The sequence below is a fragment of the Aphanomyces astaci genome (assembly GCF_000520075.1).
Source record: "Aphanomyces astaci strain APO3 unplaced genomic scaffold supercont1.171, whole genome shotgun sequence".
Lineage (NCBI taxonomy): Eukaryota > Oomycota > Saprolegniomycetes > Saprolegniales > Verrucalvaceae > Aphanomyces > Aphanomyces astaci.
The window spans coordinates 28,642-46,889 of record NW_009798434.1 but is presented as its reverse complement, the minus strand read 5'-3'; the positions used below and the strand labels follow the sequence as shown (position 1 = coordinate 46,889).

General features: G+C 41.2%; 3 protein-coding genes across 9 annotated transcripts in view; 2 read left to right on the top strand and 1 right to left on the bottom strand.

Annotated features, from left to right (window-relative positions):
• The window catches only part of H257_18512 (hypothetical protein), an 8,346-nt gene extending 1,379 nt beyond the window's left edge, over nucleotides 1-6,967 (bottom strand). The window contains exons 1-22 of the mRNA XM_009847593.1: nucleotides 6,758-6,967; nucleotides 6,456-6,694; nucleotides 6,281-6,402; nucleotides 5,956-6,157; nucleotides 5,171-5,392; nucleotides 4,924-5,079; nucleotides 4,444-4,693; nucleotides 3,295-3,401; nucleotides 3,072-3,236; nucleotides 2,853-3,005; nucleotides 2,703-2,801; nucleotides 2,481-2,601; nucleotides 2,196-2,417; nucleotides 1,914-2,071; nucleotides 1,610-1,774; nucleotides 1,405-1,542; nucleotides 856-1,068; nucleotides 686-787; nucleotides 511-593; nucleotides 338-433; nucleotides 174-269; nucleotides 27-96 (exon numbers count right to left, since the gene is read on the bottom strand). Of these exons, the coding sequence (XP_009845895.1) occupies nucleotides 27-96; nucleotides 174-269; nucleotides 338-433; nucleotides 511-593; nucleotides 686-787; nucleotides 856-1,068; nucleotides 1,405-1,542; nucleotides 1,610-1,774; nucleotides 1,914-2,071; nucleotides 2,196-2,417; nucleotides 2,481-2,601; nucleotides 2,703-2,801; nucleotides 2,853-3,005; nucleotides 3,072-3,236; nucleotides 3,295-3,401; nucleotides 4,444-4,693; nucleotides 4,924-5,079; nucleotides 5,171-5,392; nucleotides 5,956-6,157; nucleotides 6,281-6,402; nucleotides 6,456-6,694; nucleotides 6,758-6,953 (3,375 nt within the window). The 5' untranslated portion in view covers nucleotides 6,954-6,967. The remainder of the gene's footprint in view (nucleotides 1-26; nucleotides 97-173; nucleotides 270-337; nucleotides 434-510; nucleotides 594-685; nucleotides 788-855; nucleotides 1,069-1,404; nucleotides 1,543-1,609; nucleotides 1,775-1,913; nucleotides 2,072-2,195; nucleotides 2,418-2,480; nucleotides 2,602-2,702; nucleotides 2,802-2,852; nucleotides 3,006-3,071; nucleotides 3,237-3,294; nucleotides 3,402-4,443; nucleotides 4,694-4,923; nucleotides 5,080-5,170; nucleotides 5,393-5,955; nucleotides 6,158-6,280; nucleotides 6,403-6,455; nucleotides 6,695-6,757) is intronic.
• Nucleotides 6,968-7,470: 503 nt separating this feature from the next.
• Nucleotides 7,471-15,157, top strand: H257_18511 (hypothetical protein). Of its 4 annotated transcripts, XM_009847589.1 has the most exons (15): nucleotides 7,471-8,002; nucleotides 8,050-8,317; nucleotides 8,984-9,207; nucleotides 9,256-9,395; nucleotides 10,212-10,391; nucleotides 10,700-10,875; nucleotides 11,021-11,227; nucleotides 11,279-11,452; nucleotides 11,597-11,749; nucleotides 11,802-11,960; nucleotides 12,158-12,366; nucleotides 12,415-12,600; nucleotides 13,140-13,338; nucleotides 13,934-14,128; nucleotides 14,632-15,157. In XM_009847589.1, exons 1-15 carry the CDS (start codon nucleotides 7,524-7,526, stop codon nucleotides 14,782-14,784), a joined length of 3,102 nt encoding a protein of 1,033 aa, XP_009845891.1. In that variant the 5' UTR covers nucleotides 7,471-7,523; the 3' UTR covers nucleotides 14,785-15,157. The 4 variants fall into 4 exon arrangements, with proteins under 4 accessions (XP_009845891.1, XP_009845893.1, XP_009845892.1 ...); XM_009847591.1 differs by having other exon boundaries at nucleotides 7,524-8,002; nucleotides 13,140-14,128; XM_009847590.1 differs by lacking the exon at nucleotides 14,632-15,157 and having other exon boundaries at nucleotides 7,524-8,002; nucleotides 13,140-14,168.
• Nucleotides 15,158-15,312: 155 nt separating this feature from the next.
• The window catches only part of H257_18510 (hypothetical protein), an 8,503-nt gene continuing 5,567 nt past the window's right edge, over nucleotides 15,313-18,248 (top strand). For 2 of the 4 annotated variants that reach the window (XM_009847585.1, XM_009847586.1), the window contains exons 1-7: nucleotides 15,313-15,785; nucleotides 15,839-16,106; nucleotides 16,513-16,736; nucleotides 16,798-16,949; nucleotides 17,467-17,640; nucleotides 17,689-17,864; nucleotides 17,919-18,125. In XM_009847585.1, the coding sequence (XP_009845887.1) occupies nucleotides 15,340-15,785; nucleotides 15,839-16,106; nucleotides 16,513-16,736; nucleotides 16,798-16,949; nucleotides 17,467-17,640; nucleotides 17,689-17,864; nucleotides 17,919-18,125 (1,647 nt within the window). In that variant the 5' untranslated portion in view covers nucleotides 15,313-15,339. The remainder of the gene's footprint in view (nucleotides 15,786-15,838; nucleotides 16,107-16,512; nucleotides 16,737-16,797; nucleotides 16,950-17,466; nucleotides 17,641-17,688; nucleotides 17,865-17,918; nucleotides 18,126-18,248) is intronic. The other 2 variants (XM_009847587.1, XM_009847588.1) reach the window with 1 other exon arrangement.

Here is an 18,248-nt window from a genome sequence, read left to right as displayed (position 1 = left end):
CTCCTGTTGTGTTTTGAGTTGCTCACGACGTTGTTGAACGACGTGGGAAGCTCGTCGTTTTCTTGCCAGACACTGAATACGGACTGCAGCCTCGCCCTGTTAAAATATTATTAATATATTATTATGATATATTTATGATTTTCCACATAATAATTATATATATATATGCATACCTCCTGTTGTGTTTTGAGTTGCTCACGACGTTGTTGAACGACGTGGGAAGCCCGTCGTTTTCTTGCCAGACACTGAATACGGACTGCAGCTTCGCCCTGTTATATATTATATATTAATATATTTCATGATATTCGACATAATATGTATATATATATATTCATACCTCCTGTTGTGTTTTGAGTTGCTCACGACGTTGTTGAACGACGTGGGAAGCCCTTCTTTTTCTTGCCAGACACTGAATACGGACTGCAGCTTCGCCCTGTTAAAATATTATTAATATATTATTATGATATATTTATGATTTTCCACATAATAATTATATATATATATGCATACCTCCTGTTGTGTTTTGAGTTGCTCACGACGTTGTTGAACGACGTGGGAAGCTCGTCGTTTTCTTGCCAGACACTGAATACGGACTGCAGCCTCGCCCTGTTAAAATATTATTAATATATTATTATGATATATTTATGATTTTCCACATAATAAATAAATATATATATATCCATACCTCCTGTTGTGTTTTGAGTTGCTCACGACGTTGTTGAATGACGTGGGAACCTCGTCGTTGTCTTGCCAGACACTGAATCCGCACGGCCGCAGTATCCGCCTTCTGAAAAATAGATAATATTCCTTCGTGAATTATCTATTCATATATTCATTTATTTATTCGTATCATACCTGGAGGCGTCGGTTGTGTTGAAGCTGGCACACTCGATTCCGAGCCAGTTTCTGCCGCGTGAGGCACTGAATAAGCACGGCGGCGTCGTGTTCTCGCTGGAGTTTTTCACTGGACTTTTTCGGGTGATCTGATTGGACGTTGCTTAGCAACGCCTCCAAGTCGTGCACTTGGGCATTGGAGAGGCGCCGGCGGGAAGCAGATTTGATGCCGTGCTATATCATAATATATTCATCGTTGAATGATATGGTGCATGATGCCATCAAAACTACTAAACTCTTATATAATCGAAATACAGTAGTACTAGTGTCCAAGACGACATCATACTCGGTTCAGATGAGATCCGATACAGTGACCAACTAACCCAGTCCTTTAACAGTTAACAAACATGTTTCACAGTTCACCGAAACGTTGAACAGCTAACATACTAGTATAGCTACAGTAACAGTTAATAAACATGTTTAGCAGTTACTATAGTTGTTTAACAGTTAACATAGTCGTGTAATAGTTACCATAGTCCTTTAACAATTAACACAATCGTTTATCCTTACCAGGGCGTGGGCTTCGATGGTTTTCCAGTCAGATTCAACGTCCACAACGTAATTAGCTTGCATTTCCACCAACGACCGATGGTGATGCAAGGATGCTACGGATGCTCCTTGGGCCGACTTTTTGCGCTGTTTCAGTGGCTATATCATAACTCCCTTTAGTAAATAATATATATATTAAAAGATATTTGTTGGAATTGTAGTATACCTGTAGGACCGACACGTGGTTAACTATGTTGTTAGTTGTTTGTCTGGTAGAACGAAGCTTTTGAACTCGATCCCGCGACTGTTTTTGCCTTGTGGCGCATTGAATTCGCACCACCGCGCGGTTTATTTCATCATTCGACCGACGAAGTGGACGCGGTGGTGGGCTCTACATGGATGAAAAACGGGGTTTAAAACGGAATTTTGGAATTTAAAACGGATTCTGGGGCGTTTAAAACGGAATTTTGGAATTTAAAACGGTTTTTTTCAAGGGTTTCAAACAAGGAGCATCGGGTGGTTCACAGTACCCGCGGGGTGGCCAACGCGTCCCACAACTCGGTTTCGTCGTCGGGGGTCGTACTCGTCGGTCCGCTAGTAGTAGTAGTACAACTACTAGTATTACTAGGAGCCATGACGTGGTCGAGTTGGTTCAAAATGAGCTGGCACAGCTCGATCCATGCGCGAGCTACGATTAAAACAAACGTTAAAATAAACATGAAAAAAGGTCCAAAATGCATGAAAAATGGTCCAAAATGCACGAAAAAGTGGTCCAAATCATCCAAAAAGACACCAAAAATCGGCACTTATACCTTGAATACACTGGCTAGCGGGGTCGCCAAACAAGTCGTGAATCTCGTGGGCGGTCATCGTTGCTTGCGTTTCTGTAGAACTTTGCGGCTCGAATAGCTTTAAATGAAGTGTCATAGTGGGCGTTTCTGACGAACCCAAGGCGAACGTCACAAAGTACGTCAAGCCGTGATAGCTCCAGGTGCCACGGTATACCACGCGCCCTTCGTCGGCAGAATCCGATTCTACGTGTAATATTTCCAAATATTAGAATATATATTATATTTAAAAATGTAAATTATTAGTACCATGCACGACCAACACGTCTGGATGACTTTCGTCGTCTAAATACGACATCAAGTCCAACTGATCTCGCATTTCCACCATCGATGGGTCATGCAAAGAGCAACTTGTCTTCCCAGGCGAGACCTACAGACAATTGCAAGTATATAAATATATATATATATATCTAAATAATCAAATGATACTTTTTATCGTTTAAAGTGGAATATATAATAGTATATATATACCATGTCCAGGACCCACGCACACAAGACGGCAGCCGGTTTTGAAATCGACAGCAACGAATGCGGTCGAAACTTGTCGTTCGATAGAAACGGCTTGAGCGCCTACAAATAGTTTATAATATATATATATATATATATATATATATAATATACCCGCAATTTGAACTTGGCCACGGGCGGTCCCGTGGACATGGTGTGCAATGATCTTAGCAACTCCCGACCGTTGGTTAGAATCGTACGGGACGTTGTCCAACTCACGTCCTTGGGCACCAAATCTCCCGGTGTCACTAGTATCAAGATGGTGGCCTATATACATAAATATATATATAATATTACATATATTATATATATTATATATATATATTTTTTTACCGCAATCAACGCCACCACTTGGTGCGGGGTTGTGTCGATACTGCCAAGCGCTTCCAGCTCATAGTTGGACACGCTCATGCCTTGAACAGTCAGCACCGTTGGAGGGATTTTCTTTGGCTTCTTGTTTAATAGTTTGGAGAGGTGTCGCTTGGTAGGTTGTGTGGCCTATTGGAAATAATATAATATATATATATCTGTTGAGATTCGAAATAGTTTGTAGTACCGCTGCTGGTTTGGGTTTCATGTGGTGCGCTTTGGGTTCTGCAGTTACCCTGGGCTTGACATTGGCGTATTTGGCATTCGTGGCAGATGCAACAGGTAAGCGAGGGCCTAATACAATTAGTATATATTATATATCAAACCTGGTGTTTCAAGCCCAAATGCAACTATATATATATATACACCCAGGATATAAACGAATGCCTTTTTACTCTACATATTCTTCAACCAAACAACATATTATCGTTTCAGGCAAAATTTGGACTTTTGTGCTGATTTGCCAAATCCATCGATCGATTTTTTGTACTAAATTTTGTTTGTATTTTTTTTCTAGCGATGATCACACTAATAAGAGGCACACACGAATTTGTTGTTGATTGGTTGAACTGATGATATCCTGTGGATCTGATTGGCTGTTGATACATTCGGCATGTTGCTCCAGTTTTGAATAAACACTACTACAATATTGCTATAATAAGCACATCTGTGTATTATGCTTTCGAGTGAAATTTCATTGTGTTGTGGCGTGGTTTCTCGTTGGAATTTAAATCGATTTGATTGGCTACCTCAGATGAGCTCAAAATTATTAGCCAATCAAAACGTTCTCAATGAAATTCAACAACCAATCAGATCAATTGTGGATCAGTTTGGTCGGCGCGATTCGATTGTACCCCCTCCCCAAATTTGTACTATCAAATGGACAATAGGTTGGAAATAAATTTACTGACCCAAAATGATATCGTTGTGATCACTTGAGATTTATGATGTGGTCGATTCTACTACTGTAAAACACTTCGATACGTCACCACTACATATATGTACATCCCCATACAAAATTACTCGCATGCTGAAGCTATTAAAATATATCATTCCTTGTGCATACATCAGATCTCCCATCTATCTCCATCGAAACAATGTCACAAACCCCACATGTCCATAAACGAAGTATCCACACCATAACGTTAGTATCTGTTGTTGTGAGACATTATTCTACAAGAATCGACAGACGTATTTAGCCAATCACATTCCAGGAAACCGTCGTTGAAGTAAGGTGTGACTAACATTTGTAACACGACAATTCTGTTCAAAATAATATAAAAAGAATAATATCAATAACAAAAATATGAAAGTCAAACGATATATATTTATTTACCTGCAGGTGGTTGCACTCGAGTGTGAGTATTGGGATCGCGAACGTGATGGATAAGTTCGTTTAGAGTTTCCGGAGCTGCCAGACTTAAGCTGGGGAGGTGGCCTTTTCGCTTCATGAGTGGAGATGAGTCCATCAACTGCACACCCGCAGACGATTCCATGGGCATACTCAGCAGCTTAAGCTGCATTTCCGCCCTGGCTTGCCATTCCAGGACATGGTGGTGTCGGGTACTATGGTCGGTCGTACCAGCCTAATCATACACAACAAGAATTTTTATTTTTATTATTTTAGTTTCGACTCAATTCACAGTCGAAACTGGGCATCCAAGTCAATCAAATCACGTATTCGGGTGATTGCTATAAAATGGATAGATACTAGATTCAATACGGGCAAATGCGATTGGCTACGAATTGACTCCAAAGCCCAATTTCGGGTGAAAACGTCCATATTTCATTCAAAACAATGGATGTGGAGTAGTACCATAGTAGTACTCGTGACTTGGTTAGTACTACTACTAGTAGTAGTAGTAGATGGGAACTCTTCCAAGTGAATGCAACTCCAGATCAAAAACGCATCTGCTTCCGCCACGGCCACCACTGCTGTTGTTGCTTCGGATGATGTCGAGTCCGATGTCGACTACAAAATAATATATCTCAAATATTAAAAAAATCAAAAGTAGTTGTGTTCGTAAATGTATATATATATATATATTGCATATTACATTTACCGGTATATTCACTACGGGGGGAGCGATCATATATCGAAACGGTTCCAAGTCTCGGTCGGAAATAGAAGTCGGCATCATAAACGGGTTTCGCTTCATTGAGTGAGAAGCCACGCCCAAAGCTTCCGCCATCTCATGGACATCGCCAAGGAAGTTTAAGTCGTCCAACATGCGATGGAGGTAGCTGTGGCCGTTCCAAATATATGGACGAGGCACGGACAACGACTAGCCATCAAAATATATACATTACATATATATTATATTATATACATTATATATATATGTATTTATATTATGTACATTATATATATATTTATTTATATTATGTACATTATATATATATTTATTTATATTATGTACATTATATATATATTTATAATATATATTATATACCCGAAACCCCGAAACCCCGAAATAATGGCTGGTGATATGAATACAACTGAAGGCATAGTATACACATGCATTATACAGAATATGAGATTTGATCATTCATAACCCTCATACGACAGAAGCATTAGTGACGAATGTCGGAATATATACTTTAGAATGAATATGTACTTGATATCACTCTATACAAATGTATATATATATATAAATGGCAATACAAAATCTCGCCTATTATGACATTCGATCGCATAGGGTGTATTATTGCACATAGACAAATATATTTTTGGAGTCATTCAATTTGACAAAAGTCCATATAGTAATGTTCAAGTAAACATATTTTTAACAGAAATCGAGTGTTCTATTCAGTATATAATGAGGTATTTTGGATATAACAATAGTACCTGGAACCACCGCACCATAGCTTCTATCACTGCCAAGGACGAGTCTCGGGTTTGCAGTAGCAGCGTTAAGACTGAGTTTCCATCACAAGATAAAACCGAGTGATCTCCAAGTCTTATCTGGTGCATCGTGCCTTTGAGTTTTGAGACCAGACCTTCCCGGATCAAGATGGCTTTCATGATACGAATTTCATCTTGTGGGTCGCTATAGCCATCGTTATATATATATAATCTCTTGTTTCCACCAGGTAGAATTGAAATATATAAATATATTTATAATCTCTTGTTTCCACCAGGTAGAATTGAAATATATATATATATAACATACGACAATGGTTGCGGTTGGTGGCAGTTGAAAGCTTCCTGCAGATGGTTCAACGTCGAATCGTGGTGATTACGCCATACATCGGCGTCCGTGACTTGGCTTGAACTGGCGCTGGCTTGTAGAAGCTATCAATAAATATATATTATCCAATCACATATATATATATGGAAAATATTACCTGTTTGTGCCGGTGGAGCTCTTTGAGCTTGTGCTGGGTATACGACAACGTGTCTTTAAAGTCCGATGCGAGGCTAACGAGGCCGTATTCTGCCGGGAACGATGTGTTCCATCCAAACTCGCGCTTTTGGGTTTTGTTGAGCTTGAACCTGGGCTTGGGAGCCTTGGACTTGAGTGCCGTCGGCCGCAACGTCCGCGGGTCTTTGAGTGTTTGCCACCCCATCTCCTCCCTTGTCAATGCTGCTCCCATGTGTCCACGATGAGATGCTTCATCATGAGCATGTAGATATCGTAGAGGGTTACCATGGAAGGGTTGCGTCACGGGCGGCCGCGCCGGCACCTTGTGCACGATGCTTTCGTAGCTCGTCGCGCGCTGCAATGCTGCATTTCTGCCCACAGACACACGTGGAGGAGATGCCGTCGGGGGAGACAGATGCTGCTGCTTGTGGATCGGACGGTACGGGTAGTTGAGCGCCGTCGACGTCGCTGCCGACGCCATCGGCCGTATTTATAGACACTTGGAAAAGGCGGTAACTGACTGTAACCGGATTTTCATTTTCAAATCCAATAAATGAATTTTCATTTAGTTTGGATTCCTGAAATCAACATGGCTTTCATAAGGCGCCCAATCCATGGCCTTGGCACCAAGCAATCTCCGGTAGAATCTTCCTACTAAGCTTATTACATGTAACGTTATCAATCGATACACATCGTAAGGAATTCGGGGGAATCGGCAGAGAGATAGCATATGGATGGATAGGACGAACCTAAAATACAAAACAGCACTTAACGGTCACAATTTCTCAATATAGGTCGTTTTTCGTTTCGACCAGCGGCCTTTCTTGGTTGTCGATATTTGTCCCCAAAATGTGGGAAAGTCCCATCGGGTTTGTCCCATGAGGTTAGGTTTTCAACCAATCCAGTGTTGTTCATCCGAATTAAACGCATTTCATTGGCTTATTTCAACGAATCAAAACCTATATGGGAAAAAACATGGGAAGTATCCGCACCCGCACCGCGCTTACGATGTGATTGATGGCGCAACAACCAATCTGTCCACCGCCAGTCCATGCCGCCGACACCATCAACGAACAAGGTACCCGCTGCAAAGATGGTTAGGGGAGGAAGAGCAAAGTCCATCTCCATGCACGATGATGCGAAGGACTTTACGCCGACCCAAACAGGGTTCACCTCCATCCTTCCTGCACCCTCGTCAAAAGCAGACCCGGCGCCGCTTCTGGAAGAATCATACAAGAGCTTCCGTCTCAACTGCCTTCAACTGATCGACTCGCGACGTTTTCACTACCTCGTGATGCTCGTGCTGTTTGTCGACTTCTTCGGGAACTGCGTCGCGGTGAGTTTCACATCGACCGACAACTTTGTCAAGTACGGCGGCACGGCGCGGCTATTCTCGTCCGTGTTCACGGGACTGTACGCCATGGACATGCTTCTTCGCGTGATGTCCCTCCGCGGTGGCATCCTTCGCAACGCGGCGAGTACAGGGGACGTCGTCGCTCTCGTGTGCGCGACCGTCGCGCTCGGCGGAAGGTACACATACGAATGTGGGTGTACTTTCTCTTCATTTATCATGATAGATTTTGGAAAGCAGACAACGTCAAGAACGTCGTGATCACCGAGGGAGATTGGGTAGATAAGTATAAGCTCGAACACAAGTACATTTCGAACCAAATCGAGCAGTATGTGACCGCCGTCTACTGCTTCTTCGTCGCCATCCGCATCGTGCTCAAGCCCCCCGCCCGCACTTTCTCCAAGAAGCTTCACAAGTATGCCAACCACGACAACCTTCGCATCTCCATGGCGAGTCTCCGCACGTCCATCCGCCGCATCCCTGGCATCACCGCGGTACTTCTATGGACCTTGTTTTAATTCTCATATATATATATATATATATATATATTGTACGTTTCTCATATATATTGGCGTTTCAGTCAAATTGGCCTATTTTCGGGATTGATGAAATCGCCAACTCGAATCAAGCAATCGAGTATGATTGGCTATAAAGAATGAACGTTGCAATTTGATTGGCTAAAAAGATTGATTGTAGGATTGCAGTCACAAATGAGTCCCCTTGTTATGATAGTGATATTGAGCAATTTTACCCAAATTTTGGACTTTTGTGCGGATTCGCCAAAACTCGATCGATTTGTATGTCAAAAGGTGTCCTGTGGTGATTGGTAACACACTAATTGAAGTCACACACTAATTGGACGTTGATGGTGGTTTCCTGCAATCTGATTGGATCAATCCTTCTGCCGATTCTTCGGTGATATTTGGATGTGTCGATTCGTTATTCTCCAGTTTAGAATAAACACTGTTCATTCATTTTAGCTAATGATATGGCAATTTCCATACTTTTTATCCAATCACACTGCTTTGCTCAATTTCTGGGTACTTTTAACAAACCCACAACCAACTGGCAACGTTGGACGACACACCCACCAAAAATGAAAACAAAGATATATATATATATTCGTTGATGCAGTCTATTCATATCTTGTTGTTTTCTAGGTGGCGGTGGAAACCATGGAGTTTGATTTGACAATTGTATGTGGACGGGACGAGGGCGACATGAGTCGGGAAGAACTGATGCAATTCCTGCAGAAAGCGCTGCTGTACCGCCCCAAGGACCTCAGCGCCAATGCTTTCCTCGCGCATCTGCGAGATATTGACGCCCAGAGTGCGCATACTGTCTATGGGGCTTACGATGTGGTCAAGTCGACGTTTCGCCACTGGTAGATATATTTCTATATATATATATGGAAGGATTCATGGAATATTAGGTCGAATCAAAAACTAGACTTGGCGTTGACCATGGTCGTGGTGGTCGTATTCGCATGTGTGACGCCTGCACTGGCATACTTTCTCAGCGTGATCACCGACCAAGCGTTTCCTAGAAGTGTTTACAGTACTGCGATCCCGGGTACTTATATATATATATATATTTATATATATTTCATGGTGTATGGTTTAAAGTAGTTTTTAGTGGTAGTGAGTGATATGGTTCGTGGTGATATGATTGTTTGTAGTGCTGACGTGGTTGTATCTGTTTTGAAAATGCATGTACGTACTATAACATCACATCGTGAGGTGTGGCCTACCATCCGTAGAAATGGATATTTTTTTTTTTTTTTTCATTTCTATTTTTACCACATTCATATATATATATATATTTGGTAAAAATTCATTCATATATTGACGAATCGGTACAAATTTCTACCCCCCGTCGAATCAAATCACGAATCGACGCGATTGGCTCATCCATTTTTTGAGTGGATTTGATTGGCCCTTACAAAAAGAACGATTATATTTCAACCAATCAGTTTTCCAGCGTTTGGATTTGTAAACCCGCGAGTATATTTTGAAAACATTATATTGTGCTTTTCACTGAACTTTGGACTTCGCAGTCGAAACTTCAAAGCGATTTCGAATGTATTTTCCATGTTTTCCTCGACTGATTTTACCCAATCCGAAGCGACAGGGCACGAGACTGGTAAAATCTCTGGAATGGAGTGATGTGATTGGCTTAAGACATTCATAATCTCTTTGTTTAGGCTATTCGATTCGCCTCCCCAGTCCAATTTAGTGTTGAATACACAATACCGAATCATTTCACTATACACGGGAGAGAGCCCTATGTTGTGAAGATTTTGTGTTGATTTTATATCCTCCATGTTATGATTCCTACACCACCGTGGTGTTAACTGTCATATGTTATGGATACTTTTCTATACGTTAGATTATGTGGAATCGAACGGGATGCTGAAAATGTTTACGCGCATCACGTACAAGAACGAAACCAAAGACGAAAACCAGAAGATCCAGTACCTCCCATTTGTACCAGAGAAGTCGCTCTGGACGGGCATCGCGGCCGTCGTGGGGGTTTCCGTGCCGTTTATCGTATGCGATTACGCCATGGGTATATATATATATATATATATATTGTTCTTTCAGCCATATAATCACAAGTTTGGATGGATCCGCCGAATCCATAGATCTATTATGAGTACTGAATTATATAGAGTATCGCCCTTCATATGAATTTCATTCACATACTTATATTGTTGATATTTGATTGGCTTTATTTATTTTGATTCGTGTTGTGGGTGTTTTGACTAAAGCTTCGATGGATTGTCCTCGGCTACTCTTTCGATAGTGAGCTCCAACTTTAATTTCGAATCGACTATTATATATATATATATATTATATTTATATATTTATTTGTAGGCTACTTTCAATCCAAGATGATTTCCAAGGCAACGCAACGGCTGCAGCAAAGTTTGCTTCGTGTGATATTACACAAACCGACCAAGTTCTTTCAAGAACGTAACGACGGCGACTTGAACAATCTGTTTCAGTCGGATATTGCCCGCGTGAACGCCATGTGGCAAGCTGTGTTTTGGGTAACTATATATATATATATATTTAATAATACATACACATATATATATATTTAATAATGCATACATATATATAAATATTTAATAATACATACATATATATTGAATGATATATATATATATTGAATAATATATATATTTGATATAGAACCTGATGCAACCGGTGGTATCGATCGTGATTGGGTTTGGGTACTTGGTGTATTTTGAACCAATCATTGGCATCATGTCATTTTCGTATGCGGCGATTCTCATCACGTCGGGACCCCAAGGACTCGCAAGTGAAAAATCGCAACAATTTGGCAAAAAAAATGCATTTGTTGGCGCCGAGTTTCAAAACACAATTGCGTGCCAAAAGGTAAATATCTCGATATATTTATATATATATTATTTATATATATATATATAGGTGGTTCGAGCATATGAAATGCAACTCCCGTTGCAGACCAAGTTTGCCGCATCCATTCGAGTACTTCGTGTGGCGCAATTCGCCAAAGACTTTTGGAGTGGAATTGTCCAAATTTACATTGAAAGCGCCATGTTTATCTTTGTGTCGGTCATGACAGCATGTCTGGCCATCAAGGTACTATATATTTTTATATATATATTATTATTATACATATATATATATATATATATTATTATATATATATTATTATATATATATTATTATATATATATTATTATATATATATTATTATATATATATATGTATATGGATATGTAGGTGTACCATGGAAATATCACCGCGGGCGACTTCTTTTCCAGTGTGACACTGTTGGGTCGAGTGTCCACGCCTGTGACAGTTTTGGGTGGGTTTATGCGCGTAGCGATCGGCAACGCCAGCAGTTTACAACGCCTTGACGAGCTCGTGGTGGGGGTAAGCAATCTCTATTTGAAATATATATATATTATATAATGAGAATTCGTAGGCAGAACATATTATTGACGTGGAGGAAAGCGAGGATGCCAAGATGCCGACATTGCCGCGCATGCGGAAAGCTCTGACGCTGTCGCACGTTTCGTTTTCGTACTCCAACAATGACGACAACATCCCAGTCTTGAACGACATTAGCGCAGTGTTCAAGCAGGTACGGCTTCCAGTAGATATATATATAGCATTATTTGCTTATATATACATATATTACATATTGTGTATATAGTTATCTATATATATGTGATATTATATATACGTATATAATATTATTTATATTTTATCTATCTATATAATATTATATCTATATGTATATATAATATTATTTGGTTTTTATATATAGATCTATATTAGGGCGAGTATGTGTGTGTGGTGGGGCCCAGTGGGTGTGGCAAAAGTACGCTATTGAGCTGTCTGATGCAATTTCAAGATATCAATGCGGGTACAATTACTATGGACGGGATGGACGTGAAGATGTATTCCAAAGCCAGCTACATGCACCAAACCGCCGTGGTATTTCAAAACGGCGGCATTCTCAACGGCACCATCCTCGACAACATTCGGTACATATTTATAATATATATACATATATATATAATATTTTCGAATAGATACGGCCGCGTGAGTTCGTCGGATGAGGACTGCATAGAAGCAGCCAATGCAGCGGAATGCGATGGGTTTATCCGACTGCTCAAAGACGGATACAATACGATCTTGGGTCAGCATGGAACGGTCCACTTGAGCGGCGGCCAGGTGCAGCGAGTGTGTCTCGCACGGGCGTTGGTCCGTAAACCGAGGTACTGATATATATATATTATATATATAAATGTGATGGTATCATGTTTTTTGTTTGTCTTAGAATTATTGGCAATTCCTTTGGTTGCAAAACACAAGATGTATATATATATATATATGAACCTTTATACTTTTGAGCCAATCATCACCATACTGCATATTTGAAATTGTTGGCGATTTCAAGACTCGCCTAAACTATTGGCAATTCCTTTGGTTGCAAAACACAAGATGTATATATATATATATATGAAAGATGATGAGAATACAATAATATATTGTGAATTTCACCCGAATTTGGACTTGAGAGTTATTTCGCCAACTTTTCATAGCTTTCGAATCCATTTGATCGTATTGAATCTTACTTGTACACATTATAATAGCATACAACGGTGTGCAAAACCACATATATATATGTGGTTTTGCCCAATGCGGATGGGTCAAACGTTTGGATTGGCAGAAATTCGACTTGACGTGATTTGATTGGCGGTTCTTTAATCGATTCCTCTGCTGAGAATACTCCACTTTTGATATAATATTGTAGTTTACTGCTCTTGGACGAAGCAACCAGTGCTCTGGACTTTGAAACCGAAGCCCATATTGTAACGACGCTGGAAAAGCTGGCGCGGACGTGTCATGTGACGGTGGTGAGTGTGACCCACCGCCTCGCCACCACGCGCGGCGCCGACCTCATTCTCGTCATGCATCGCGGCGCGATTGTCGAGTCTGGCACGTTTTCCCAGGTATTCCCACGATGGCTTGAAATATATATATTTATATATTTGAGTTCGAAATAGAATCATTGCATACTCGTCATAAAGATATTGAAATCAAATATCCGTTGCAATGTGGACCTTCGACCATCGAATGAATGTAACAAATCGATATCTGAGTGATGGAGTATGCCTTGGCCAATCAATGGTCACGAACGTGAAATTTCAACCAATCATCGATGAGTATAATTTGTCGCTTCAAATGTAGATACATTGCATGAGTTTAAAATCTGACTCAAATTCAATTCAAATATCACCGAAATGGACAATATGTGTCGTTTTGAGTAGAATATAAGATCAACGTACATACGATTTGGAATCCAGCTAACGCTAATAGTAGTACCTCGTCCGACAGTATTTTTGTTGTTGATCTTTGATATAGAAAATGTGCATATCATGACATATATATAATCTCAAATCCAACAAGTGGACTATTTAAATAAATTATTATTTCTAAAAAACAATTCCATCGTGTTGACACATTCAATAAAAATAATATATTTATATATTTGCGTGTTGTTCTATTTGACGAAAATTAATTTTTGACACTGGCGATTATAAATAGCTCATGCACGAACCCAAGTCTCTGTTTGCCGACATGATGCAGCATTGCGTGGACAGCACCAGTTCTGATGATACCTCAGAGGAAATCCCTCTGTTGGAGAATGTACATTCCATGCACATGGTGGATCGCGCCAACTTCATCGACGACACCCATCGCGCACTCACAGACTTTCAGCAAGCTTTGGATCTTCGTGTGGTAAGTATATATATATATATTGTCGATTTGATACAAATTTGGGGAGGCGGTGCAATCGAATCTTTGCGCCGACCAAACCGATCCACAATCGATCTGATTGGTTGTTGAATTTCATTGAGAAGGTTTTGATTGGTTAATAATTTTGAGCTCATCTGAAGTAGCCAATCAAATCGATTTAAATTCCAACGAGAAACCACTTTACCACAATGAAATTTCACTCGAAAGCACAATATATATATAGTCTATTTTTTACCCAAAATGTGGCTGCTTTTGGGCTGATTCTCTGCCAACTCTATCGATCGATTCTTTGTCCTGACTTTTGTATTTAACGTCGTCAAAGTGTGGATTTGATTGGCCACTTGTTTAGTGTTGTGGGTTTTGATTGGTCGATTATTCTGCTCATATTCGATTGAGCATCCAATCACGAATCGACTTGACAATATATATATATATATATATAGGATCGAGGAATAACGTTGATATATATGTGTGTGTATTGCTAGGACGACCATGGAGAAGTGTCGAGTGCGTGGAAGACGCGCCTGCGCAGTGCGTCGCGTGGGCCGACGAATAACACGCTTCTGCAGACCACATTATCCGCAAGGCACTCGGAAGACGACGGCATGAACGACCAAGATAGCTTCTTTGTCATGTAGTACACAGTAGTAGGTAGATAGATGCATGCAAAACGATAACAGACACATCCTCACCCAAGGCAACGTCGCGCATGACTTCGGTGTAGATTTCAACGTACGACACTTGTAAGAGGAAGTCTCAATCGGTGGACTGTTGGATGTAGCTCAAGATGTGTCCGACGGCGAGGGGAAGGATGCCCCGTTCCGTGGGCACGCCGCCGTGCAGTACATGGCAAGATGCAGGAGGAAACACCATCATGGTTGTCCAATTGGTCCGAAGTTCGCTTGCACAGGTCCCTGTCTGTCGGTTGTACTGCGTACATCGGCATCGTCTGCTGGGTAGAAGCCCGACGGCGGCGGCGCCATCTTGACACTTCAGCTTCGATGCATAGACAACACTTTGGTCGAATCGGATTGGCTAAAAAGAATCGATTGCCCAGCGTTTTTAATTCGTGGGTTCTGGAATAAAGCACTTTGATTGGCTTAAATACACATCTTATTCTCTCGGATACATTGGGTGACTTATGCGTATACAAACCCTAAGTGACATTTGCGAAACCGAAGCGCCGTGGAAGGATGAAGCCTCGGCAGACGCGGCAGAAGTCCTCGATGGAGAACAGCAACTCTGCGACGCCTCAGGCAACCGAGTATGCGACGATGCAGGAGTCTTCTCGACCTGCTGTCGTGGCATCCTCGGCGCCGCAGAATGCGCCGCCTGGTCGCGGCAAGAGCGCCCGCCTGGGGTGTCTTCAGTTCATCGACTCGCGGCAATGGCATTACTTCTTCATGCTGCTGCTGTTCCTGGACTTTTTCGGCAACTGCATCGCAGTGAGCTTTACGTCCTCGGAGAACTTCTACAAGTACGGTCCGAAGACTCGCGTGGCGTCCATCGGGTTCGGCGGCGTGTACGTGGTCGACATGTTCCTTCGCCTCGTGTCCCTTCGCACGGGGCTATTCCGCAACGCCGCCAGCGTCGGGGACTTGCTCGCATTGGTGCTCCTCCTCGTCGCCTTGGCTGGACGGTACGACTGCTCCATCTTGATGAGTCTGGCCTTTCTCATGACAGCGCACGTAGCATTTGGAAAGCCGACGACCTGACTAATGTCAAGATTACGATGGGCGGGTGGACCAACAACTACATGATCGCCCACGAGTACAATTCGAACCAGATCGAGATGTACATCGACGCTGTCTACTGCTTCTTCGTCGCCATCCGCATCGTGCTCAAGCCCCGCGCCCGCACTTTCTCCAAGAAGCTTCACAAGTACGCCAACCACGATCATCTGCGCATCTCCATGGCGAGTCTGCGCACGTCCATCCGCCGCATCCCCGGCATCACCGCGGTACGATGTCCATCATTCTTCATCAAGCTTGACAATTGCATCGGTGTGATATACATGTGTTTCAAATACATATTATCCACGTTTGAAACACTTTTGAAATGACTGGTTATCCCTGCATTTGGACGCTTTATCCCGTTTGAAATGGAGATTCTAAATGCGTTTTAAATGTCGTTCGATGTTTGGAACAAGGGTTCTAAATGCGTTTTAAATCTATAAGGTGGATTTCAAATACGTTCGATTTAACGTTCAACACGTTAGTTTGGACAGTGTAGGCTGGGATCTATCTATATACCTTGTAGATTTATGTATTTTAAATGGTGAATCTGGATTATTGTATATATTTTTATTTCATATGTATAAATTCAAACACATTGTGAACTGATTTCTCGTTCTCGCCTTCTTTCAGGCGGCGGTAGACATGATGGAGACGGATCTGGCCATCATCTGCGGCCGCAACCAAGGCGATATGACTCGGGAAGAACTGATGCAATTCCTGCAGAAAGCGCTTCTGTACCGCCCCAAAGACCTCAGCGCCAATGCTTTCCTCGCGCATCTGCGAGATATTGACGCCATGGCCTCGTATGCTGTCTATGGAGCTTATGATGTGGTCAAGTCGACGTTTCGCCATTGGTAGATATATATATATATATATTTATTTATTTATTTATATATATATATATGGAATTATTAGGTCGAATCAACGCCTGGACCTAACCCTCACGACGTTCGTGGTGATTGTGTTTGCGTGCATCACGCCCTTGTTGGCGTTTTTCCTCAAAATTGTCACCGATCAGGCTTTCCCCAAGTACGTGTACTCGGTCGAAAACTTGGAAATGCAACCGGGTACGATATATATATATATAGCTATGGATTGCTCCATATATTTCAAATTAATGTTCCTTGTGTTATCAAATTGATACTTCACGTATACATATCTCATATGGTTTTACTCTGTATATGTATATATTGAATTGTTTATTTTACTCCATATATATCTAAGGATTGCTCTATATTATATAGATATATCTTTCCAATGATGACTCCGTATATATATGTTTCAAACCAGTGCTTCGTAGGTATCCTATTAGTTTTCTCCATTTATATATGTATATATATTGTATCATTCCTTGATTTGTCTGTCAACGTCATTCGTCCGTTCGATATAGAATATCGAACAACACTCTTAAACTCTATGGCTATACAATTGAACGAATGTGGTTTCAACTGCGATTGTTGTTTATATCATGATATGTCAGTTGGAGATGTATTGGACATGATGTATATAAATAGGGAGTCTCTCGTAAATATATATAAATATACATCGTTGACTAGCACTCATATACACTATATATATATGTAGATTTTACGATCAAATTGGTGGGTATTTACGTGCGTCCGACGTACAAGAATGAAACTGCAAACGAAAACAATACGCTGGTGACTCTGCCGTTTGTGCCGGAAAACTCGCTCCTGCTCGGCATTGCGGGTCTCATTGGGATCTCAATTCCGTTCATTTTGTGCGATTATGCCATGGGTACTTATCAAATATATATAATATATATATATTTATATATATTTGTAGGGTACTTTCAATCCAAGATGATTGCAAACGCCACTCAACGGCTGCAAAAAAATTTGCTGCGCATTTTACTGCACAAACCGACCAAGTTCTTTCAAGAACGCACGGACGGCGACTTGAACAATCTGTTTCAGTCGGATATTTCCCGCGTGAACGCCATGTGGCAAGCTGTGTTTTGGGTAACTATATATGTATATATATATATATATTTGATTTATATATATTTGATATAGAACCTGATGCAACCAATTGTATCGATCGTGATTGGGTTTGGGTACTTGATGTACTTTGAGCCAATCATTGGCATCATGTCATTTTCATTCTCGGCAATTATCGCGACGTCGGGGCCCCAGGGTCTGGCTGGAGACAAATCGCAGGACTTTGGCAAGAAGAGCGCGTACGTGTCGGCGGAATTCCAGAACGCTATTGCGTGTCAAAAGGTATATATATATTATATATATATTGTGGATTTGGTACAACTTTCCAGATCATGTCGAATAATGGAGTATCTCGCTGCCGAATCAATAATCACGAATTGATGCTATTGGCTAATCTAAATTTTG